Source organism: Stylophora pistillata, chromosome 12 (genome assembly GCF_964205215.1).
Source record: "Stylophora pistillata chromosome 12, jaStyPist1.2, whole genome shotgun sequence".
Lineage (NCBI taxonomy): Eukaryota > Metazoa > Cnidaria > Anthozoa > Scleractinia > Pocilloporidae > Stylophora > Stylophora pistillata.
Genome location: NC_142530.1, coordinates 7,910,991 through 7,936,400, shown reverse-complemented (window position 1 = coordinate 7,936,400; position 25,410 = coordinate 7,910,991). Strand labels below are relative to the sequence as shown.

Genomic DNA, 25,410 nt, shown 5'->3' with positions numbered 1-25,410 from the left:
TGCTGTGAAGTCGCAGTGCTATCCTACTATGACGTCACAAAAGATGTGACCATAAAATGTGACGCCAGCAAGAGCGCGGTGGGTGCTGTCCTACAGCAAGAGGGAAAGCCGATAACCTACGCATCCCGTAAACTTAGAGCATGAGAGCTTAATTGGGCGCCAATAGAGAAGGAAATGCTGGCAATCGTGTTCAGTATACAGAAATTCAGAGAGTACGCTCTGGGAAAAGAGACTTTGGTCCAGACTGACCATAACCGCCTCCCAGTTAGCTCAACTGATAGAGCACTGGACTGTTGTGCGGGAGGTCGAGGGTTCGAGCCCCAGCCGGACAAATACTTAAGGTCTTAAAATAATTGAAAAGAGTATGCTTCCTTTCTATAACATCAAGAAATGGTTAGATATTCTAGTCTTCTCGGATAGGGACGAATAAATGAAGGTCCCGTCTCCTGCAGGAGGGGTAGGAGACGTTAATTTCCCACGCACGAGATAACTGTGTGATGGATGTCCCTCCCCAGGGTAGGGTGGGTAGGTTGGGTTTAAGTAGATGAACCTAGTAGGGGACTACGTGTCCTATTGTTTTTCCACCTGTACAATGTACAAATATTTAGAAGAAGAAGAAGAAGAAGAAGAAGAAGAATAAACCCCTAGAAATGATACTGCGCAAGCCCATGGCAACGACACCATTACGATTGCATGCAATGATGCTGAAAGTATCTGGCTATGATCTAAAAGTGGAATATCTTCCAGGCAAGAAGCAAGTCCTCGCAGACACCCTCAGCCGAGTAAGTCTAAATGAGGCACCACCGGAAGAAGAAGGGATACAAGTAAACATGTTGGAAAGAATCTCGACTTCTGAACCGAGGTATGTAGAACTTCAAAAAAAACACAGCAAATGAGCTCCATGAGCTGTATGTTATGATTCAAGCTGGTTAGCCAGAAACTAAGCAACAAGTCCCACACAGCATCCGCCAATACCGGAACACCCGGGATGAGCTTGCTGTACTCGATGGAGCAGCATACCGAGTAATGTGAATAGTAGTACCTCCCTCGATGAGGCCAGCCATGCTGGAGATAATGCATGGAAGACACCTGGGAATTGTAAAGTGTAAGCAAAGAGCCAGGGAAGCCCTCTACTGGCCCGGCACGAGGGCACAAATAGAAGACAAAGTGAAGGACTGTACCATATCTTGTAAGTATGTCCCTGCACAGCAGAAAGAGCCTCTGTTACCAAGCTCTGTCCCAGACCTGCCTTGGGAAATGGCCGCTTCGGACATATTTACCTTTGAAGGTGAACATTACCTGTTGCTAGTTGATTATTACATTAAGTTTATCGAGGTGACCAGACTGAAGGATCTCACATCACAGGTGACCATTGGAGTCCTAAAAGAACATTTCAGTCAGCATGGCATCCCCGCAAAACTGGTCACTGACTGTGGCAGCAAATACACAAATAACAAATTTGAGACCTTTGCTAAAAGGTACAGCTTTTAACACGTCCAAGCTAGCCCAGAGCACCTAAAGGCGAATGGAGAAGCGGAAGCTGCAGTTAAAGCAGTGAAGTCTCTATAGAGAAAGAATAAAGGCAAGAAAAAAAGCACTCCTTGAGTACAGATCGTCCCTGCCTCCAGGAATTGACTTTTCTCCATCATACGGCTCTCTATGGGACGCAGGCTACGAACAACACTACCAATAGCACGTAGCCTGTTGGAGCCTGAAACACACAACACCCAGAAGATAAGAAAAGGAAACTCTTTATTCGCACTATTTCAAGAGGTTACTACAGATTATAAAAGTCAGAATACATGAAAGAAATTAAATTACATCAATAATCAAAAGTAAAATGTGCACAGTGGCCAAAGTAACATAGCTTTCGAGTTGGCCACTGTCACGCATAGTTAAGTGGTGTATCTTAACATTTACACAAGACTTACTTTAATTCTATATTTACACTAACCAAGGTATTTATACACAATTAGTATTAAAAACAAAGAGAATAGAGAAGTGAGTAAATAAGTAAATAAATAAATAAAAATTTAATTAAGTTAAAAGAAGGAGAATTAATTTTTTTTATATTGAATCAAAAGAACAACGACTAAGAACAAAAAAACTAAAGTAAACTAAACCAATGCATTCTAAGAAGTAGATTGTGAAGTTAGCAGATATAGCTTGAATTGTTTGGAGAAGCGAAAATAACATAGTTTTTTTAAATGCAGTGGAATAGTCTCCCATATTTTCGATGCAATGAAAGTAAAAGTAGGAGCTCCATAATTATTACGTATTAGAGGCCTACGGAAGTTAAGGTTAGAAACAAATCTATTGTAATGGCTATGATAAAGGCAAGAATGAAACATAGCAAGGATAAGCAAAAGTACTACCATGACTGCCAGGGTGCCAACGAGCTACCACCACTCAAATCGGGTTATTACGTCAGAGTCAAACCGGAGCCAAGGTCAAAGGAGTGGAGAGCGGCAACAATAGTGCAGAAACATGCCCTGCCTAGGTCATATGTGGTAGAGATGGGCGGCCAAAGAATCAGACATAATCGAATAGCCCTGAGAAACGACTCAACAAAGTCCCATATGGGATACCTGAAACGTCAAGGAAACATCGCACAGCAGACAGAGCCTGAGCTAGACAAATCAAATGCAGGACTCACGTTCCCAGCAAGCCTACAAATGGAGAGTTCACTACAGGGATTCCACTTAAGTCCTTCAGCTGCTGAGGAAATCCCAGCTGAAGATGTACCACCTTCATCAGACGTAGCGGAAGCCAAAGACCAGCCCTGGTATACAACCCAAAGTGGAAGACTTGTCAAAAAGCAGTCAGACTAGACCTGTGACCAGTTGTTCGGAGGCAAGAGAGTGTGGGACATGAACAATGATAGACACTCATTGATGTTGAGATAACTGTTCCTTTAGTTTAGTTTTTTTTTTTCTGTTTCCTTAAGTGTGATGTGAATAAGGGGGGATGTTATGAATGGCAATACCACTGGTCATTATTCACAGTTATGTAATTTTCGAGTTGTTTGTTAACCAATCACATTAAACCAAGCGGTTCGGATTGGAGACCCAACATGGCGTCTGTGTCATGAATATGTAACTCCTCGTAAGCATAAGTTTCTTTCCTCCAGAGTTAAGCACTATGCCAAAGGCTAGTTCTAAGCGGAGATGTCTATTTAAATCCTGACCTTACGGCTTTAAACTCAAGTTGCACCAGGAAAAATTCAAAGTTGAACTGTGTGCTGTCGAACAGTCGCTCTCTTTGCGACAAAATAGTAAAATTCCAAGGGTAAGTTTATGGTAGAAACTTGGATGTGGTCGCTGTTACTGAGACATGGCTCCATGATGGCTATTTTGATGAGGTAATACTATTTTCTTCACCATATACAATATTCCGAAAGGATAGAGGCGGCTGTAAAAGAGGTGGTGGTGTTACTTGCTGTGAAAACAGACGTCTTGGCCTACAGAATACCTGACCTTTAGCCACAAAACTCTGAAATTCTCGTGTGCGATCTTGTCTTCCGAATAGCTTTAAAATAACGTTTTGATTGTGTTACAGACCGCAGAACTGTTATTCATTTATGGATAACTTTGAGTGTTTAGTTGCAAATTTGCATGAAATCAGGTAGAATTTGCATCGTTGCCGATTTCAACATGCCTTCCATTAACTGGGATCATGTTATTGACTCGAGAAACTCTGTTGATGGAATCAAGTTCTGCAATCTACTCAATTCCCATTTTCTTACTCAAGTTGTGAAGGAACCTCCTAGAATTTCTAAATCCAACATGACTGTTTTGGATCTGGTTTTTTTACATTTGTCCTTAAGAAATACTTGATGTTAGCCCCATTGAGGACTTCAGTTCTAACTATCTCGTGGTCAGTTTCTCGATGTTAACAGAACTCAAGCGCTTGAAGAAATCAGGTCGGACAGTTTACAATCAAGAAGGCTGATTTACCCGGCTTGAGGTCCGCTCTGAGGAATCTCTCTTGGAACACTGTGTTTGTGGATAATGACATTGACGCCAGTATTGCATGTCATGACATGTCTGGTATGACATGTCTTTATCACGTGTGGATGAATTTGTTCCGAAAGTGGTATTCAAAGTTTCCAATAGACCACCGTGGATTGATAAAGAGGTATTATTGTTAATATGAAAGAAGAACAGAACTCGGCGGAAAGCTAAGTTAAAGGATTTGGTAAATTCATGGGAGAGATTCCGTGAGCTCAGACGACAGGTTAAGAAAACAGTTATATTTAAAAGCTGTAGTCACCTCACTAAGCTAAGTTGTTCCTTAAGGGACAATCCTCACAAATTCTGGTCATATTACAAAGCAATTACTAAAACTACCAGAACTCCTGGGTGAATTAAACACGAATTGGTACAGGCTACCAGACCTATTTATCAAGCTAATTTATTCAACATGTTTTTTCACTCAATTTTTGCCCTATCTGACTCTAGCAGCGCTACTGTATGTTTACCCAGTGTAATGTTTTGATAGTATTGTTTACCGGAAGTTTTGTTTACGGAGGTTCTTAGTCATTGTACACATGCAAAGGATCAAGGATAGTTGTGTGGGCCATGCTTTCGGAGTGTCATGGCGGCTGAATAAAGTGTAGTTTCTTTTTAAAGTTCAAACTGGTTTATTATACGGCCATCCAGGTGACATCGTTACATTGGCGACGAGGATTCAACTCGTTTAGTGAAGTAGTGGGTGTTTTTGGAAGTCATTTCTGCGGAACGTCCTTGCATATTCTCTAAAGATGATGGACAGTGGAATCGGTTCGAGTACAACTTCAAGTTCACAAGCTTCACCAGTTGCGACGTTTGTTCCTCTTCTTGATGTGGCCAGCCTTACTCCCTTCAATCCAAAGGACGATCCAAACACACTTTCAGTTCGCTGGAAGTTGTAGAAACGCTCGTTTAATCTGTATTTGGTGGCAAAAGGTATCATGAATGATGAACAGAAAACTGCATTGCTGTTGCATACTGGAGCCTTGAATTTACAAGACCTTTATTACAAGTTATTAACCGGTGCGGATATCAAGCCGTTCATTGAGTATGGGGTTGTTGGATAACTATTCTATTGGATAACTATTTCGCACCACTATTTCGCACCAGTTGAATGTTACATTCGAAAGGCATCAGTTTAGGCAAATGGACTAAGCGTCAGGAGAGTCGGTGGATCAGTTTCTTTGTCGGTTGAGGCAGAAAGCAATCTCATGCGAGTTTGAAAATGTCGATGAGGCAATAAGAGATCAGCTTATTGAGAAATGTAGGGATCCCAGCCTTCGCCGTAAGCTTCTTGAGAAAGCAAATGCTACTCTGAAGGATTTACAAGATTTGGCTTGCGTGTGGGAACTGGTGAACATGCAGGTCAAGGCTATGGATCAGTCATCCGGTCAGGTAAATACTGTTTCCGGCAGACCTCACAGCATAGGAAAAGGAAAAAGGACAGTACAGGGTAGAGGCATAATAATAATAGTAATAATAATAAACAGTTTAACGTGGAGAAACACTTAGCTAGAAGCTAGTTTACAGGTTTTCCACGAAACAACTTAAACAAATAACTCAAATTGAAAATAACGTTGTTAAGAATCCCAACTGGCCGAAGGCAAACCAGTTGGCTATATTGCAAGCATGGCCGAGGATTTGAAACTGGGGCTACCGGGAAACAAATCCAAGTAGTGGCCAGGGCGGGACTTGAATCCGGGAGCAACGGATTGCAAGTCCGACCCGCTGACCACTCGACCATGCTGCCTTCAGCAATTTCCTTCAGGCAGAGGAAATAAGCCCGGTAAAACCGTCTAGTGGTTCTCAGGGGACAAAAGTGAGAGGCTGTTTTCGCTGTAATTGCACTGACCATATGGCACGTGACTAGAATTGTCCTGCCCGTACCGAGAAATGTAATACATGCGGCGAGATTGAACATTTTGCAGTCTGTTGCACAACAAAGGAACGAGAACCTTTCGCAAGGGATGACGAGCGAAGGAATAATACACGGGAGAGAGCTTACCAACTATCAGAGGATTCAGTCCCTGGCCAAAAAGATTATTATGCATTTGCAGTTGGAGTTGGTCAGCCTACAAGTTGTAGTGAAGTAGATTTGAAGATTGTAGGAGTGATGTTACCCGCGGTACTTATTGACTCTGGCGCGTCATGTAACGTGATGGACCAAGCAACCTGGGAAATCTTGAAGAAGGAGAGTGTCCAGTGGCAATCCAAGAAATCAAGCAAAAGGTTGTTTGCTTATGGGCAGAAAGATCATATTGAGGTGCTCGGAACATTTGTGTCTGAGATTGTATGCTAGATCAGTGGCATCAGTTGTGTGGACGAATTCACAGTGGTTAAAGGTCCAGGAAGACCTCTATTCGGAAAGAACACTGCAGATCGAGACCAACTATCAGAGGATTCAGCCCTTGGCCAACAAGATTATTATGCATTTGTAGTTGGAGCTGGTCAGCCTACAAGTGGTAGTGAAGTAGATTTGAAGATTGCAGGAGTGATGTGACCCGCGGTACTTATTGACTTTGGCGCGTCATGTAACGTGATCGAACAAGCAACCTGGGAAATTTTGAAGAAGGGCGTATTAAGGGTCGGTCTAGATGTGTGTTAGTTAACTGTTGAAGGAAGTGATGCCGACATCCGTGGGAAGTACAGAGAGCTTTTTACAGGGGTCGGGAAACTGAAGGATTTCCAGTTGAAATTACATATAAAAGACGATGTTCGCCCCTTGCACAACCCTTACGGACACTGCCATTTGGGTTAAGAGCCAAAGGTTGACAAGAAGTTAAATGAGCTGTTAGCAAAAGACATCATCGAGGAGGTGTCACATAACCCAACTGAGTGGGTGTTGCCGTTGGTTGTTGTCCCGAAGACAGATGGTGACATTCGGATTCGCGTGGACATGCGCAGGGGGAATTCAGCAATAGAGAGGGAAAGACATCCTATGCCTACAATTGAGGAAATCTTGTACGACCTTAATGGCTCAACTGTTTTCTCAAAGCTCGACATCAAGTGGGGCTTCTACCAGGTGGAACTTGATGAAAGATCGCGCGAGATCACAACATTTGTTACCCACCGTGCTTCGTACGGGTACAAACGTTTGATGTTTGGGGTAATATTGGCGCCTGAAAAGTACCAGAAAATTGTGGCGGATGTTTTGCATGGTTGCGAGGGATTGGCTAATTTGGCAGATGATTTGATTGTGCATGGTTGTGGCATAAAGGAACACGACAGGAATTTACATGCCATACTGACCCGATTGAAAGAGAAGGGACTAACTTTCAATGGGGACAAATGCCAGTTTCGTCTTCCCAAGCGGAGAATCTTCGGTCATGACCTTAGGCAAGGTGTTGCACCCAGTGAAGAGAAAGTAGCTGCCATCTTAAAGTCAAGCCCTCCACAAGATCCTTCACAGGTTAGATCATTTGTTCAGCTTGTACAGTATTCTGCAAAGTTTCTTCCCAATTCGTAATAAAGCCGTAATGATAAATCAGATACGATGAATATATGAAGTTCATATGTTTTGAACTGCGGTTATAGATACGTATGATGCACGATCCTCGCAGTAGAGAGTGCTATTTATCATCACGGGTTTGTTACGAATCACCTTAACGGCCTGCTCCCAGTTGGCTTGTTAGCTCAATTGGTAGAGCGCTGCCCTAGTATCGCAGAGGTCAGTGGTTCGAATCCCGTACAGGCCTGACTTTTTTTCAGGTCTGATTTTCGCTATTGCATAAATAGCGCTCTCTACTGAGAGGATCGTGCATCATACGTATCTATAACCGCAGTTCAAAATATATGAACTTCATATATTCATCGTAGACTCAATCAATGTGATAATCTGGATATATCAACAAAGTTGAAATGGTAAATTGGCCACCGTAATGAACACAAAAGCTGACGTTTCGAGCGTCAGCCCTTCGTCGGAGCGAATCAATCAATGTGAACCTAAAGACTCAAGTGGGGAGGAATTTGACTTTGTTAAGGCAGTCGCCGAGGAGAGTTTACCTGTTGCTCTGACAGCGAAACAAGTCAAACGAGCTTCTGATAGTGACCCAGAACTTGCTAGCCTGAGACAGTACATTTTAAGTGGGGACTGGTCTCTATGTAAGAAGACAGCTTATGTGTGTGTCAAGGATGAATTGTGTGTGTTGGGCAAACTTGTTCTGCGTTGTACAATAAATGTTGTTCCGAAGGCTTTACGGGGAGATGTCTGGCGTCTTGCCCACGAGGGACATCAGGGCATTGTAAAAATGAAGGCATGTTTAAGGACAAAAGTTTGGTGGCCAAAGATTGACTCAGACGCAGAGCGGATGTGTAAGTCTTGTCATGGATGCCAAGTCGTAGGTGAATTTGAAGTTCCTGAGCCCATGAAAAGAGTAAAGCCGCCAACTGGACCCTGGCAAGACATCGCCATAGACTTGATGGGTCCTCTTCCCACTGGAGAAAGTTTGCTCGTAGTCGTAGACTATTACAGTAGATTGTACGAGGTTGTGATCATGCGTTCAACAGCAGCTAAGAGAGTGGTGGGTGTACCAACACAGATATTTTCCAGTTATGGATCTCCATTTACTCTCAAATCTGACAATGGTCCTCAGTTTTTTGCTGTGAGGAGTTTGAGAAGTTTCTCTCTGATCACAGAATTGAACACTTGACATCTCCACCACTCTTTCCGCAGGCTAATGGACATGTCGAAAGACAGAATAGAACTCTGCTTAAGTCTTTGAAAGTTGCTCACGTCGACGGAAAGAACTGGCTTGAAGAACTGCAGAAGTTTCTGTATAGAACCACACCGCAAACAAGCATTGGCGTTACTTCTCCGTTCATCATGTTTGGTAGAGAGTTGAAAACAAAACTTGCAGAGTTAAGGTGCGCTGGTAACCTGTTTGACAAGGGGGTCAGAGATCGTGATTGGAATCACAAGTTGATTCACGAGGAACATGCTGACAACAAGCGGGGTGCCGCCGAAAGCCCTGTAGTGCCTGGGGATCTGGTTTTACGGAAGAACACGAAAACGTCTGGCAAGCTGGAAGAAAATTTCGAGAGTGAGCCATACACAGCGCAGACTAAAGAAGGCAGTCGCAGTGAGGTAACTGTTAGGTCCAAAGAGGGTGTGGAATATAGGCGTAACCGTGCATTGGTTAAGCGGTACAACCCACCAGGGGAATTACCGGAAGCCACAGAGGCCATTTCTCAACACGCTTCCAATACCCTTCCACTGGAGGAGAATAAAGCGACATCAAGACCAAGGCGGATCGACTGTCAGAATTCCGGAAAGTACAAGGACTATGTACTTTATGAACTGAACTCTGTTGACACGTTGGACTTATGTTGAAGTCTGTTAGATTCGGTTTCATGTTACTAAATTTATTAAACAGTTTTCATGCAGATAGATTCTTTTTTTTGCTGTTATCTGTTTGTCTCTAAAGAAAGGATGTAATGTTTTGATAGTATTGTTTACCGGAAGCTGTGTTAGCGGAAGTTCTCGGACATTGTAAACATGTAAAGGATCATGGATAGTTGTGTGGGCCATGCTTTCCGGGTGTCATAGCGGCTGAATAAAGTGTAGTTTCTTTTTATAGTTATATCTGATTTATTACACGGCCATCCAGGTGACGTCGTTACACCCTGACTCAACTACAGCGTTATACGTAAATTATATGAAGTACGCCTTAGCCCTAGGAACATTCTCAAACAGCTCCAATCGCTTGATGTTAACAAAGCTTCCTCGGGTCTTCCCAGTAAGTTATTGCAAGCATGTGCTAATGAAACTTCACCTTCGTCATGCAGATTATTCAATTTGTCCTCAGAGCTTGGGATATTTCCATAAGAATGGAAAGATGAAAATCTTATCTCTATTCATAAATGTGAGTCTAAGACAATGGTCTCAAACTACTGTGGCATTTCACTTCTTGATATTCTATCTAAAATCTAGGAAGCCGGACATGTTTATAATGAGATCTTTAGTGTTATTTACCCGCATCTTACCCACTGGCAGAGGCCTATTCTGGGGCCTTAAGTCGCCGTAACTTTGGGTGACTTTGGGCAATTTAAGGCGACTTGAGGCGACTTAAGCAGAATTGGCAGAAAAAACATTGCGACTTCGGGCGATTTAAGGCGATTTAAGACGACTTAAGGTGATTTTATATGACTGAAGTGACAAAATCAAAGTTAGCAACAGTCTCTACATAAACCTTAGAAATATTCATAGAAACCCTTGCAATAAACACAACATGATTAGAGTGGGGTGAATGGGGTCGATTGGGAAGGGTGGAACCCTCATAACATCGCGTAACCAATAGCGACTTAAGGCGACCTAAGGCGACTTAAGGTCCCAGAGCAGGCATTAGCAGCATGGGTTTCTACCAGGAAAACCCACTGTGTCTCAACTATCTCGAGTTGTTCATCAATTTACTAACGTTCTTGAGAGGAGACAAGTTCATATCATTTGTTTTGATTTTTCTAAGGCTTTGGCCGTGTGTCTCACGAAACACTTTTATTTAAGCTTGAGTGCCTCGGTATTAGTGGATCCTTGTTAACTTGGTTTAGATCATATTTATTTGGTAGAAGACAGAGTCGTGATGGATAACGAGTAGTCTGATTTTCTCCCTGTAACATCTGGAGTCCCGGAAGGGTCCATATGTTTTAGGGCCTTTACTGTTTTTGCTTTTTTCAATGACATTCCTAATGCAGTTCCAAAAGTGACATCGTTACCCCTCTTTGCTGATGACTCTTAGTGTTTTCGCTTAATTCTTGGCCAAGATGACGGCGAAAAATTGCAGGGTGACTTCAATAAGCTATTTCAGTGAGTCTCGAATTTGGGGAGTAGATTTTAATGCCAAAAAGTGTAAGGTCTTAAGGGTAGCTCAAAGGAGATCAATTGACTATTATCTTGATCGGATTAATCTGGGTTGTGTCGATGTTGAGAAAGACCTAAGGGTTTTGGTTAGCAACAATTTAAGCTGGAATAATCACGTTGATCTTATCTGTTCTATAGCTAAAAAAATGCTCAATGTCCTTTATCGAACATGCAGGAACATAAATGATATTGGTACAAAGAAATTACTTTATACATATTGCTTGGGTTCGCTCGCGCCTAGAATATGCTAGAGTGGTATGGTCACCTTATACCAAACGAATCATCAACAATTTGGAACAAGTTCAAAGCAGGGCTACAAGATTCATACTCGTAAGGGATTATTCTGAATACGAGCGCCTTATAAAGTTAAATCTATTACCTTTGAAGTATCGAAGAGAAATTAATGATTTAGTCTTCTTTTTAAAATGTCTTAAGAATATACATATATAAGTTAAACATTTTCGATTATGTATCGTTTCGCTTTTGTACCAAATCGTTTTAGAATGTTGATTATTTAACGTTTGATGTCCCTTTCAGCAGCACTGACGTCTTTAAGAATTCTTTTTTTGTTCGGATTTGTCGACTGTAGAATGAATTACCTCTTAGTTTGATTTAAGAGAGTCAAATACCTTGTCAATCTCTCGTAAGAATTTGATGGCCTTTTATTATGATAAGTTTAATGTAGATTTTTTGTAATTGTATCTTTTTAATGACAATTCAAACTGACTAAAATGAAATTATTACTTAATAATTTCTCTAGATATATGCATGATGTAATAATAGGTGGCTTAATTTTAGGGAGTCTTGTACTCTGTTTTAAGCCTACCTCAGATTGAGCGGTTGATTGATTGAATTGTCTTTGTGCTTGGAAAATCTTAGATTTGATTAAATTATCATTATCGTTATAACTTTATTTAACAATGAGCCCAAAGGTTTGGGATCTTTTCAAGCCGAAAAAAGACATCTGACAAAGTCTTACTCCCGCTTGTCCTTGAAATCCTGGACTCTGATGTTCAAACGGATCCACGAGGAGTTGTTGTTATTCCTAATTGGCGGACTTCAACGGTGATGTACAATAGATCTCTTGTTGGTATCGCCAAACTTGATATCCCTGATGTCATTCAAATCTCTGCGCTTTTCATAAATCCGCTTCTACACATTTTTCACTGCAGCTCTAAAATCTCTTTTACGAATGGAGTAGATGGTTGGGTTAGAAGCTAAATTGGCAAGAGCAATGCAATTGAGGACTTATGTTACCGTGGCTGGAACTTTTCTGCTCTGCAATAAATGACGACTGAGACCACCTGCCTAAACAGGAAGGTAACATGTCAAAAGAACTGCTATGATGATGGTAACAGCTGTTCAATATATAGCTGTTCTGCGTTCAATTCGTTCCTTTGCCCTCCTTGATAGACTTTGTGCTTGGTTTTCCGAATCATGTAAGGTACTAATTTGTACAGCAACCGCGTTCCCTTGCAAAGTATGGTTTGCTCTCTTTAAGACCGAGTAATTGAAAAACGCCATGGACAGAAAAACAAGAATCGTGAACACCATGTACAAAGCTATTTTAGGTGCATTTGTTTATCTGAAATGAAAACCTCTGGGTTATAAATGTTTCTATCCGACCCAATAAACGCATCAATGAGGATTGGAATCGGAATTATCCAGATCAGAGCTACAAACAGCACTCTCAGCTTGGATATTTTGCCATCGTAAGTCAAAGGCGATTTGATGATGGCCTTGTATCGTTCGTAAGATACAGCTGTCAGATGGAGAAATGTGTTGACGTAAAGATATTGCACGAAAACTGGATGAAGATGACACATTATCTCACCGTAAGGCTATTTTTCTTGTGCCTTGCTCACGATTCGGAATAAGTTCACAAATATTATGAATAACACATCTGACACTGCCAGGCTAGCCAGAAGAATATACCGCATCACACGCAATCTATTCTCCAAGGCGATCGTCAAAATTACAATTAAATTTCCAAGAAGACCGATGACGTCGATCATGGTGTGGAATACTGCAATTATTTAGGGAAAACCATTTTCTATCGAAGCGTTTTTTCATGATAAGTTTCTGTCAAAAGCGTCGTGTGCAAGGATAAGAGTTTTATTTCGGCCGTAGAATAGAGAAAGATGTGCTTCGTTCTTGGTTTTTTCTTTTCATTATTATTATTTTTTTTTATTTTTATTCTATTTTATTTTATTTTTTTGCGATTAGGAACCCTTCGCACAATTCATATCGTTCTCTGTGTTCAACATGTTACATTGAAGTGCAAACTTCGAATGCCTGTGACTCGGATCCTCTTTAGGAAACTAGCGTGTTTTCTTTTACCCACTCTCCTGTTAAAGCTAATGACATGTTTCTTCCTCCAAAGACCCGGGCCTAGAAATTGTCCATCGCTTTTTCATCTTATGATCATTGCTACGATTATTCTCAAATAACCGATCGTAAGCACTAAAATTTGAAAAATAGTGTATTAATGCTGCAGTGGTGGCTGAGAAAGTTGACCAGTGAGTAAATCAGTGGGCGGGAAGTAATAAAGATCTCCAAGGGGATGGAATAAAGTTGAAAGCATCACGTGGTTATCATCATGTTTTTAGTAAAGCAAGGAAGAAGACAACGAGGTGTTTTCGCGAACAGGCTAAGCGTCGAATACTCTAACATATTGATGGCGGATATCCGAAATTTGTCGCTATTACTTAGGCTGAGGGCTTACGTAATAGAGTGTTATGTATTGTCGCGATGAACTAATGCCATCTTGCAAGACCATGCAGGCAAATGACTTCGATACTAAAATATAATTAAACGAACTATTCGTTTTTTCGGACGGGGTCAAAACATTTGAAATGAAAAGGAAAGCCACCTCCCACTGACCCACTGAGCAGACAAGTGAGTAAATCACGTTTCTTCTTTATTGATTGCGTTTGACGTAGTTATAAAATAAATGACTCATTTTACTCTTTTTTTTATTATCTTTTTTTACGGTGAGCTAGTGTCTGAAAATGTTAATGTGTCCTATCTATGTATCACTTAGAAGATGGAGTTCCATATCGAAGTTTTGTATCAGTCATCGAGTTCACACGGTGCTTATAAATCTGTTCAAATAAAAAAAAGCCGATATTAATGAACGACAAATTTGGTAATCAGAAGCACAATGTAGGGCGTACAGTGTATCCATAATAAATATCTTTAATCGCAAATGTGTGGATATCCGATGACACTTTATTTAGAAGTAGTATCGACTATTGTTTGTGCAACCGTAACATGTGAAATAGTTAAAAAAAACCCAGCCGCTCAGTCGCTTTGGAATTAGCTTTGGCACGATATTTGTCGGTGAGGTGGTGGACTAAGGAAAACCACATAAAAATTATGAAATTTTTTAGACTACATAAAGGAAGCGGGAAGTAACTGAAACAAAATTTGACACCTGGTCAGGTAATCAAGCTGAGACCACAGGCGGTCCCAGCTCTCTTTAAGAACCACACAAGAAACACAATTTGCATATCGATTTATAAGGATTTGTATGGGATTTTCTACAAGATATCCATGGAGATAGTTAAAAGTGAAAATATTAAATAAAAATGGCTTACCTTATTCTATACGTGTGTTGTTTGCTCCTGGTCTCGTTATTTCACCGATTTAACTTGATTTAAGCGGTTTTATTAATCCTGGTTTTCTCTTCTTAAACCAGGATTTAAAAAAAACCGCTTAAATCAAGTTAAATCGGTAAAATAACGATACCAGGAGCAAACAACACACATATAGAATTAGGTAAGCCATTTTTTTATTTAACATAATCACTTTTAACTATCTCCATGGATATCTTGTAGAAAATCCCATACAAATCCTTATAAATCGATTTGCAAATTGTGTCTCTTGTATGGTTCTTAAAGAGAGCTTAGGCCGCCTGTGCTGAGACCAGACCTGTGAGAGATGAACACCCCCAACAAAGCGCCATCCCTGCTCGACGGACTACTGTTTAGTAGTATTTACTTGGAAGTAACAGGACGTTCTCTCCTACCTTACCTCGACTTTTGAAATACTTTAGCCCCCTCTACGTCGGCGTCTAATAGGAGGGCGCACTCCCGTGATTTTCTTATTTTTCCATCTCTTCTTATTTTCATCATCGGTGTCCCCTTGTGGTTGGTTTTTATCAAGGTCACCATCCTCAGCATTCTGGTCCAATTCACTTTAATTAAATGAGATGAACAGTGTAAACATCTTCAACTAGTGCACCATATTTAGTTACTATCATAATAAAAACCAGGGGATCAAATGAAGCTCGAGTATCGTCAAGTTCACTCCACGATCAAGGCATCTGATTCCGACAAACTCCTCGTTCAAAACGCCGGCATTATGATTAATATAACGTCGTGGATTGAAGACAAGTATCGCGTTCCCAATTTAGGTGAACATTAGTATCTAAATCAACCCTAGCACAAACTGAATCATCAGTTAATCCTATGATTTGTTACACTTTTGACCTGGCTTCGATCTGAAAGATCCTGTATGCCTAAGTCATGAGTGAATTCAGCCGTAATTCCCAACACCAATATATATGAGCAAACTTTAAGTCTATTCCAACTTTTTACGTCCGTGCTTAATTGGTAGTTGTAAAAGATACGATTTCTATTCAAAAATCAGTACCTTAAAGATTCTTTGGAGACTGCTGCGTCGTCTTCTTCTTCTTCATAATCAGTCACACATAATGCCAAGACGATAGTAAGAACCGATCCATACATGGCGATACAGAGAAATCTGTTCATGGCGAAGTCCTCCTTGTCTCTGGCTCTTTTGCTGGGGTAGACAGTGCATTTAAACGATTTGGTAGCAAGTAAAAGTGAATGATTTTCATATTGCGTGTTCGTGTCCTATGAACCTTCTTTATCAACATGTGAAGTGCTGGATCGGTCCTGTGCACCAATATTTAAGTTTGGCATGTAAGCCTGACGCTGATTTGTAACCATGATGAAGTAAAAGGCTGCAAGGGCATATGTAATAACCCAAAACAATCCCTCAGCTACATTATGATCATTAATTGTTAATGAAATTATTTCTTTTCTTAAAAACCGATTGATTTATTATGAGAGGAAAGAGAGATGAATTACTCTTCTGGATGAAATGCTCAATCCAATGTGGATTTTTGCTGCGTTCAATATTCTGGCTACTGCAAAGGCTCCATGATGAAAACGGTAATTGTTTATTGACGTATGCATGTGAAGTGTTTTTTCTTCTATCAGATTCAGCTGATGTCATTTTACTGATAAAGTTACGCACCTACTCAGCTTCAGAGAGATTACTCTGTATTATTATCCAACTGTGCTTCGTAGAGCATAAATAACGCGCGAGACGAGTACAAATATCACGCGATATTTGTACTCCAGAAATATCTGCGACATTCGCCCGCACTGAAATAACAATTTGGCGTGTTGGATAACAAATCTCTTATTAAAAGTTTTGTTGCGTAGTATCACTGAGTATTTTTACTCGTTGTTTGTATTTTGACTCGCCATACGGGCTCGTCAAAATACGGCGCAACTCGTAAAAATACTCAGCGATACTACACAAGAAAACGTCTCAGTAATAAGATATACTTATTTATAATTGTAGTCTCCTCTTTGCGTCACTAGACGTTCAAAATACTGCTAGGTTCTCTTGATTATGATGCACAAATATAATGTCTTGACCATTTACCCATTTTGGCGTAGAGGGGAAATGTTGGAAAAAAACCTGAAATTGTATTATTCCTGAAATATTTAGTGTCAAGAATAATGGCAATTCACTCTTTGAAAGTGCTAAATGGAGACTGACTCTGAATAACTGAAGCCGCACATTCCTCCTATTTATCATTATTACAGTGTTTCTAATATACATGCACTTGACAGGACTACGGGATTTTTTATAGGTCCTCAGGCTAACACACTTGCAACGCTCAGAGATATTTCGGCCGACACGATTTTCACAGAATTTAACATGATCGTCTCCTAGCGATAAATTTTATCATGGAACAACCAAATGACAACAGGTACGATGGCCATTCCTCGAAATGGAAACCTGGACCCCCGTCCCACAGGGATGGTTTTAAGGAAACCAAGGAAGTCTAGTAGCTTTGGTGATAGAATATTGAATGGCGAGTGTTGTAAAATAAAACTTTTCAAATAAAAAATGGAGAAGAAGCGTTTACTAATACTATATAAATGCTTGCACGAAGAAAGTGATCTAGGTAAAATTAATACTCAAGTCCTTTAATACAGTTAAGGAGAAAGCGTACAGAAAACAAGCAATTATCCAAGATTCAAGCCTGGCTTAGCGATAAAGCGTCTCAACGCAAAATCGCATATCTATTATTATTTTCTAAATTTGTGTTTCAGTACTGGAAGCTACCGCGTGCAATAGCAAAACACGAACGTGAATATGAGCGCACTTTTATTAGGTGGCTAAAACCAATATCACGGCCACATTTGCTTCGTGCTTTGGCACATATCTCTTGGAGATATTTCTAATTGCAAGACTTAAAATTCAGAGTCTGACACTGATCATGAACAGATGAGGACTAACATTCTGATGAATTCGCTACTCCTCACCAGGGGCGTAGCCAGGATTTTTCAAAGGGGGGGTCACAGAGGCTACTCTCCATTTACATCGCTGCTCTCCCGCGTATATCAGCGGGCTCAGTCGTATTATCGCGGCATGAAGACTCATATCAATGGCTTTTACGGCCAAGATATTGTCATGGCGTTTTCGCCACCTGAATATTGTAGGTTGTTTCCTCTAAAGAAGACCTACCAAGGGGGGATCACGGGCACCCCAGGACCCCCCCTGGCTACGCCCTTGCTTACAGTCTCGGCGCAAATGCCCAGGCATCCAGTCCATTATTCAAAACACGTAAACGTACCCTTCCTAATAATAGGACGGAAAAATACCTCGTTAATTCATTGACCATGTCATAATAAGAAAGCTTTTCGTCAAGATCAAGATGTATTTTTGTCCTTGATCACCTATTATTATTTTAAGTTTCGCTGTTGTAATTATATAAGGATACTCTTAATTCTGATTATGGCTTCGGTTCTTCTTAGGTCTAAGGTCTTTATTGTTTTTAAGCAAAAATACATGCTAAAACAAGAAAATTTACATAAAAATAATTACAAGGCTATCAACATTACATATTATAAGACATTACATTATATAGCTACTCTATATTTAAAAAAGAGCCTGTTAAAAAAAAACTATTTTTAAAACGCTGGGTATTAACCCTAGGGAGTTCACTATTAGGAACTCGAAGGCGCGCTGAGCTTTCTTTCGTTTTAGCGACAGAAGGGTACTGAGAGTGACCAGGCATACTGGCGATCTTTTTGAATAGTAAGCGATCAACCTCTTCTAATACACTATATATATCAATTTGGTACGAAATATATTTGCGTTTAAATCAGCGCTGTTCCTTCAATCCCCTCAAGTTTTCGAAACGTCAGTTGTCACGATCGGCGACAATCCTTTTCATGACGGCTCTCACGTTCGATCAAACCACATGGACTGTAACTGCTATCTTCAGGTCATTTACAGTACGACATTAATCACTAATGCACGTTTCTACTGCCCTTCGAATCTTACATAGGTATTCCAAAATAATCCACACGAAGTTCAAATTCCCAAAGCAACTTTGAGCATGATAGGAAGTGGAGAATTTCAGATAACATTCCTATTTTTCTTAATTTGTGTACATGTGTGTGTGTGTGGGGGGGGGGGGGAGCGTGGATGGGTATGGAAACGATATGTTATTCAGAATAATTGCCTTACTACTCGAAGAAGACAATACAGTGATAATGAAAATAGATGAAAATAGAAAGAATATCATTGTCAATATCTGTGTATTCAGAAGTTTAGTTAGACGTAAATAAACTTTTCCGCAGTTGTCAAAACATTCACGTCAACCAGGATACCTGCTTAGCAAACTGGCGGTTTTTTCCAGACATTTTCTTCCGAGTCTGTCTGATCGAAAAGCAATAAAAGGCGCTGTTTGAAGCTAATTGTTTGCAGACGAAAAAGGCGTCCTCGTGATGAACAGACTGTTTCTTTTGGCGTTGGTCGGCTTTATCCTGGCCATAGGATTTGCCCTGCAAGATGGAGAGATATCAAATAGCACCGAAATCGAAAAAGGTGCAACTGACTTGAAATCAGCAGGTGCTGAGAGGTAAGAGAAAGAAATTAACCCAAAATAGTTTTCTTATCATCCAACTGCTGCTTATTGAAAGTTCCCGGTATAAATTAAAGAAACCTCGCATGGATGCAAAATTCTATTTTAAAAAACTCTCCTTGTCATAGAAAAAGTATAGACGATCCCCTTTCACTTACTTCAATAAAAGGTGAAATGACATGGTGAAAATCGCATCTTGCAGACTTTCATCTGCTTTTTTTACGTTTTGATTATTTTTTACTTTCTTTCAGTTTTATGGAACAAAGTTCATTAGATGTAGGGGAACATGATCGGTATCCACGCGATACTGTCGACCGATACCGCCGTCGTTCCCCTTGCCGTCGACGTAGACGACGACGAAGACGTCGACGTCGACGTCGACGCAGACGTTGTGGCTGGCGTAGACGTCGTCGTCGAGGGGACTAACAGCGAAAAGGGCTGCTTTGTCTCAGAATATTTAGGTGAGCTTAAAAGGAAAACGATGAAAGGTTTACGCTGGTAAACTTAAGAAGTTAAATCAAGTTTCCTTTCAAATTATTATTTTTAAGTAATGATTAGCCGGGTATAGGGGGTTCTTCTTACATAATTTGCCATTATCATTTGATCCGTCCGGCCCCACTCGCGCATTTCCATAGAAAACAATTTTGAAAGGCCGCAGTTGTAAGGCCTTGTTGCAAAAAACGAAAAAACACATTGCTCGCGCTTGTTGCAAAAAAATGAGTGACGGCAGTGAAGAAAAATGAGAAAGCAAGTCACGTTTTTCAGTGAACCATGAGGTTCTTCTTCTGACTCGAAAAGCTTTCATTGTAGAACCTTTTTTGTGGTTTTCCCGCGCGCGCCAGTCTATCGCACCCCATTTAAGTTAAAACCGACTCTTTGAATTTTTCAAAACTTAGTTTGTTATATCATATGACAAAATGCTTATTGACTCTATACTCAGGATCTCAAGGCCACTTTTGATATATGATGATATGATTAGACATTAATTTCTAATATGATCTAACATTTATTTGTTGTTATCCCTTGGCATCTTTCTCTCTAGATTTCCAAGGAAGATGTCCCTATTGAAAATATTGGACTTGGTTTAGATGTGTTTTCCTGCTCTAGCAGGATTTTTATGGTGAAGTAAAAGCTGGGATGTAAAACATACAAGTGAGCATTAAAAGCAGCCTTTTAAGGAAAGGAATAGACTTCTTGTTATAAATTTGTTTAGAAATAAACTGGTCTACTCGAACATAAATTTCGAGTCAAAAAGCCGGCTTTTACAAATTCAAACTGAATTTTCGTCGCGATATTGGTTGTCTGAAGGAATAAAAATATTTCTTTATGTATTGCCGAAGAGTACTTGCACGTTCTCAGGAAGCCGCTATAGCCTATTTTTCAAACGTAAGAAAAATAAGTTCTATTTTCACCACTGCTGTAATATAAGTAGTGCGGTTCACTGACTACTGCGGGGATCGCTTTCGTACAAGTTTTATAGCGTTAAAAACATACCAAGAGGATATCGCATGATACCAGATGATATTCATTTCGCCGTAATCTTATATATATCGTATTTTTATTTTTTTCTATCCTTTTGACTTTGTTTCTTCGCTTTCGTTACCTTGTTGTGTGGGCTTGCGTTCATAGTGTTGTGTATTACAGGTATAGCGCAATATTTCTTTATTTATTGCCGAAGGGCATTTACAGGCCCTCAAAAAGCCATAATCCAGTATTCTATAAAATGCTGAAAAGTGCATTTTATGCTTAACTGAAGGCAGAAAATGGTCCTTTCATTTGTTTTTGTCGAACATTACCTGACTGCATCTCGTTCATTTGACATCATTTTTAGAATCTGGTAAACCTTCAGCACAAAGGTCACTGTTATCATGGATAACCAATGCGACAGTGGTGTCTTCACTTGCTAAAGATATTCCATTACTTGAGTAGCTTATTATGTAGATCGCCGGACTGCCCTGTGGGAAGCCGAGGGTTTAAGTCCCATACCGGACCACCACTTAGGGTCTTAAAATAACTGAGGAGAATTTGCTGCCTTTGCCATAACATCTGCAAATGGTTAGACATTCTAGTCTTCTCGGAGAAGGACGATAAATCGTAGGTCCCCGTCTCCTACTGTGCAATGGCGGGAGCTGTAATACGCAATAGTCTTTGCGATATGTTATCGCATCCTACGGGTTTCCTTGGATTAAGCTTCAACAGTATGTCCTTCGCATATTCCGCCTCTATCAGCTGAAAATCAAAATTGCTTGCAGGTCCGAAATGTTCAGCAATCCTCTTGACGCTAGGGTGATCAGTAAATTCATCCACACTCATTTGAGCGCCGTCACTTGCAGCTGCGTCACAAAAATAATTATTAAATATCTCAGCAACACACTTGGGGTCCGTAATCAATTGCTCGTTCTCCAGCAAAACGATCTTGGACTGCGTCTTCGCCTTACTTGGTAGAAGCGGTTTCATTTTCCTCTAGAATTCTCCATGATACTTTTTATTCAAGGAAGCATCACGGTATTCTTCCCAAGAAGAATCAGTTGGATTTCTAGCGTGTTTCTTGAATAGTCGATTTCGCCGAGAAATTTCACGTTGTAATTCAGGAGTGATCCACGGCAGCTGGTCACCTCTGACCCACTTTTTCTTTAGAGGGGCGTGTTTGTCCAACACCTCGCAGTAAAGCTTCGCCCAGTGATCCCATAGGTCATCAACATCTTCAAAAGTATACGCCGAGTCCCAAGGGACCCTCGTTAGTTCTTCTAGAAGTTCCTTTTCAACCAAATTTTTCATGCTTCTATATTCAATCTCGCGTGCGTTTGGTCTTGGAATTTTCTGTTTCCTGACTGCGAATACTAAATCATGATCACTAACTCCAAGATGCAAGTTGCCACTGGTGGCGAAACGTTCAGGATGACTGGCCAAGATAACATCTATCAATGATTGGCTTTTCTCCGTAATTCTCGTAGGTTCGGTAATTTGATTGAATAAACAAAACCTGTCGCACAGATCCTTGAGTGCCTTGTTTTCCCTTCTTCCTTTATCTTCATTAACATGCATGCCCAAATTACCAAATTATAACCTCCTATTAAAATTATCTCTTGGCGGCACTTAAACATCAGTTCGATTGCAGAACTCAGCGAAGATATAAATTTTGCAGGCTTGTTGACTTTCTCGGATCTGTAACATGCACAGACAATGAAACGGCACTTTCTAAAATCCGTACATCTAAACATATTGCCTCGACCGACTCCGGCTCTAATTTTCGACGCCTGTAGGCAAACAAGTCTTCCCGTATGAACGCCATTAATCCACCTACACCTTTTTTCCGATCTCGTCGTACAATCCGGTATCCTAGGAGATAGAAGTAGAGGAATACGATCCGTCCAGCTTAGTTTCGCTAATAAATAGAATATGAAACATATTCCGGTTCAACATTTCTTTAACCTCATCGAGCTTGTTTTGAATGGAGTTAATATTCAAATGAGCGATTTTAATGTTGGACTTATAGTAGCTTTTTATATTCCCTGAAAACCATTCCAATGCGTCAGATGTCGAATCGTCATCACTCATAACGCTCAGTATTTCTTCGTTCACCGAATCCTCAGAAAAGCTGTCTGTAAACTGAGGCATACAGCATCTGCACAAAGCCATGTGCCGTTCCTACGGTAGCTGTTCAATTCCTTTCTATTCATGCCAGTGCACTTTAAGTGGAATAGGCCAGTACAACCAGAGCACAGCACGCCATTTTGGTTCTTTCTCATAGTTTTTCCGCAGCCGGTGCACACTTTTAGTAGGTTTCTCTCCGCTTCTCTTTCTTTCCACTGTAGGTCCGGGATTTTTTGAAACTCCACTGATGGCAATTCTTCCCAGTTGAAGGCAAGAGTCGCTATTCGGGTAGTAGCTCAGTTTGGCTCCGAGATACCTCGTTCTCGTTCTCACACACGCAGCCCTCGTAGTGAAACTGAAATATTCCTCAAAGTACACGAATATTCGCAGTAGAAAACTGATCCAGTGCTTAGTGAGGTTTTTTTCGAGATGTCAATGGAGCTAAATACCAGAATAAGTGTGGCAAGAGGGCTCAGATTATTAAAAGTGGTAGGGACTCTACCACGGCCGGCCATCTTGTCACCTCACTTACTCACAACGAGGGTCCCAAATCGCTATCCAACGGGTAAATATTTACCAACGTTACTGGATAGCGTTTTCCAGCCTTCGAACAACTGTGGCCTGTTCTTTATCGCTAATTTTTTCCATGGCTGTTTTAATTTCCTGATTAATAATTATAATAACGGTAATAATAATAATAAGGAGAGAAGAATAAGAAGAATAATAACAATATTTTATGTGGGCATTTCAAGTCTCAATGCGGTTACATCTATATATATAACCAATCGTCAACACAAAATAACAAAAACAATGATTAAGTAAAAACATATAAAACAATTCTTAGAGTTTAAAGAAAAAACTTCCGAAATATAGATGTTTCTAAGGCAGCTTTGAAGGACGAGACCGAAACAGCATTTTAAGAGAATTGAGCAGAATGTTCCATAATACAGGTGCATAGATGGATAGCACACGTTGACTGTAGGTCATAGAGTTTACGTAGTAATAAGAGGTGATTTAGAGGATGAAAGTAGGGTTCGTGGTGGATGATATTCCTGTGGCAGAGTCAATAAATAGTTCGGAGAAAGCCCATGATTTTCATTGTCCATTTTTCTAGGAAATGATATTCGGGCAATTTCGGGAAATATTAATTACCCGTCTTATCATTCTCTGAAGCGATCAGAATAACTAAACAAGAAAAATCTATGGCAGTAAATGGTCTGTTACGACCTGTTTCAGTATCTTTTAAAATTGCCAACGAGGTCTTATATTTTATTGCGCACTTGCCACGCATAACGAATGTTGCATCGAGAAGTAGCGACAAATGATTTTATTCTGACGCTTAAACAAAAAACCCTTGTGCCGGTCTACAATACAATGCAGTACAATCAAGTTTATTGTCTTTACGTGAGGCATGGTAACCCAATTACCCGAGCTAGTGTCTCATATATATATATATATATATAACGTAAGACAAACCCACCCATCCCACCCCAGAGGAGAACATCCCCCACACAGTAATCTCGTGCGTGGCAAATTAACGTCTCCTACCCCCTAACCTTGCAGGAGACGGGGCATACGGTTTATTCGTCCTTATCCGAGAAGACTAGAATATCTATCCATTTCTTGATATTTTAGAAAGGTAGCAAATTCTCATCAGTTATTTTAAGACCCTGAGTATTGGTCCGGCCGAGGCAAGAACCCTCGACCTCCCGCACAACACAATCCGGCGCTGTAACCAATTGAGCTAATCAACTTATTTTTGTAGATAGCAAGCCTCCTTTGGAATACAGGATCAAAACAAATGTTCTCGTAAAGATAACGGAAAGGAAAATAAGAAAATAAGAAAGAAATACTCTTGAGCCGATCTCTGCCTTATCTTACTAAGTGCCAATTTGCTGACCCTCTCGATAGCCGAGAAATTTATAACCCAGCGCCCTTCCGTGGGTTGAGAGTTAAATTCTATTGCTTATTGGTGACAAAATCATTAATTAGCTATCTGAGCTTTTCTAGTCATTTCAAAAGCACTTCGGAAGACGAGCTTGATGAATGCATTTCGGGGCCACCTGGAGGGAGATTTAGCCCTTTAAATATAACAAAAAAGAAGCATTTCCGAGCCTGTCGATTGATAAATCCTAAGGAGAACATTACTTGCATATTTGAAAAACAAAAGCCTTCATATCTGCCAAGAAGCTATAAGCTTATCACTTTACAACTCCAACTGCAAAGCCGAAAGCAATGATTTTGAAGACTTTTATACTGAAATGAGTTCCCAAGTCCTTGCACACTTACTTGGAGTCATGTATTTGATCTCTGGGGTCTTTCGTTCGAACATTTATACGTTTTTGACCTAAAGAAACTGAAACTGCAAATTTGAGGCTTTTAATCATCTTGTCCCACTTGTATGAGAGAAAATGAATGTTCCATAATGAAGAATTTATGTCAATATTTTTTTTATTTGTCAGTAAAGGAACAGAGCAGCACACAAACATCTGTTGGCGACTTTAGAAAATGACTGGGAGAATGCCAATTGAAGGTGGATTTTGGAGAGAAGAATATAATCTTTTCTTTCAGTCTTAAACCTAATCCTGTTTGCTAGTCCTATAGAAAACACTTCACCGTCTAAGCGTCACTTGTCCTTTCATCCACGCCTGTCTTTCAAGCGGGCAATTGTTATTGTTGCTCTTACTTGTTTTCTAACTCGGGGCATGATGTGTGGGCTGGCTTCCTGATAATGTAATCGACTTTTAAAACAG

The 25,410-nt window shown here is 40.4% G+C and overlaps 2 protein-coding genes, 1 long non-coding RNA gene and 2 pseudogenes across 4 annotated transcripts; 2 read left to right on the top strand and 3 right to left on the bottom strand.

The window, feature by feature from the left end:
* The first annotated feature begins 2,228 nt into the window (after positions 1 to 2,228).
* Positions 2,229 to 2,831, top strand: LOC148718644 (uncharacterized). Its single transcript, XM_088741490.1, has one exon. The coding sequence runs from the start codon at positions 2,322 to 2,324 to the stop codon at positions 2,829 to 2,831; it is 510 nt and encodes a 169-aa protein (XP_088597616.1). The 5' UTR covers positions 2,229 to 2,321.
* A 9,394-nt stretch (positions 2,832 to 12,225) lies between these two features.
* LOC148718643 (5-hydroxytryptamine receptor 4-like) lies at positions 12,226 to 14,830 on the bottom strand (annotated as a pseudogene).
* On the bottom strand, positions 13,767 to 15,802 carry LOC148718642 (uncharacterized). Of its 2 annotated transcripts, none has more exons than XR_015993599.1 (3): positions 15,520 to 15,802; positions 14,894 to 15,061; positions 13,767 to 13,967 (listed from the first exon to the last, which is right to left on the bottom strand). It is a non-coding gene; the product is annotated as an uncharacterized LOC148718642 (long non-coding RNA). The 2 variants fall into 2 exon arrangements; XR_015993598.1 differs by having other exon boundaries at positions 14,899 to 15,061; positions 15,520 to 15,797.
* Positions 15,803 to 18,756: 2,954 nt separating this feature from the next.
* LOC111344833 (uncharacterized) lies at positions 18,757 to 20,245 on the top strand. Its single transcript, XM_088742047.1, has 3 exons — positions 18,757 to 19,060; positions 19,315 to 19,524; positions 20,106 to 20,245. The coding sequence occupies exons 1-2, from the start codon at positions 18,927 to 18,929 to the stop codon at positions 19,487 to 19,489; spliced, it is 309 nt and encodes a 102-aa protein (XP_088598173.1). The 5' UTR covers positions 18,757 to 18,926; the 3' UTR covers positions 19,490 to 19,524; positions 20,106 to 20,245.
* A 308-nt stretch (positions 20,246 to 20,553) lies between these two features.
* LOC148718641 (uncharacterized) lies at positions 20,554 to 24,081 on the bottom strand (annotated as a pseudogene).
* Between the last annotated feature and the right edge of the window lie 1,329 nt (positions 24,082 to 25,410).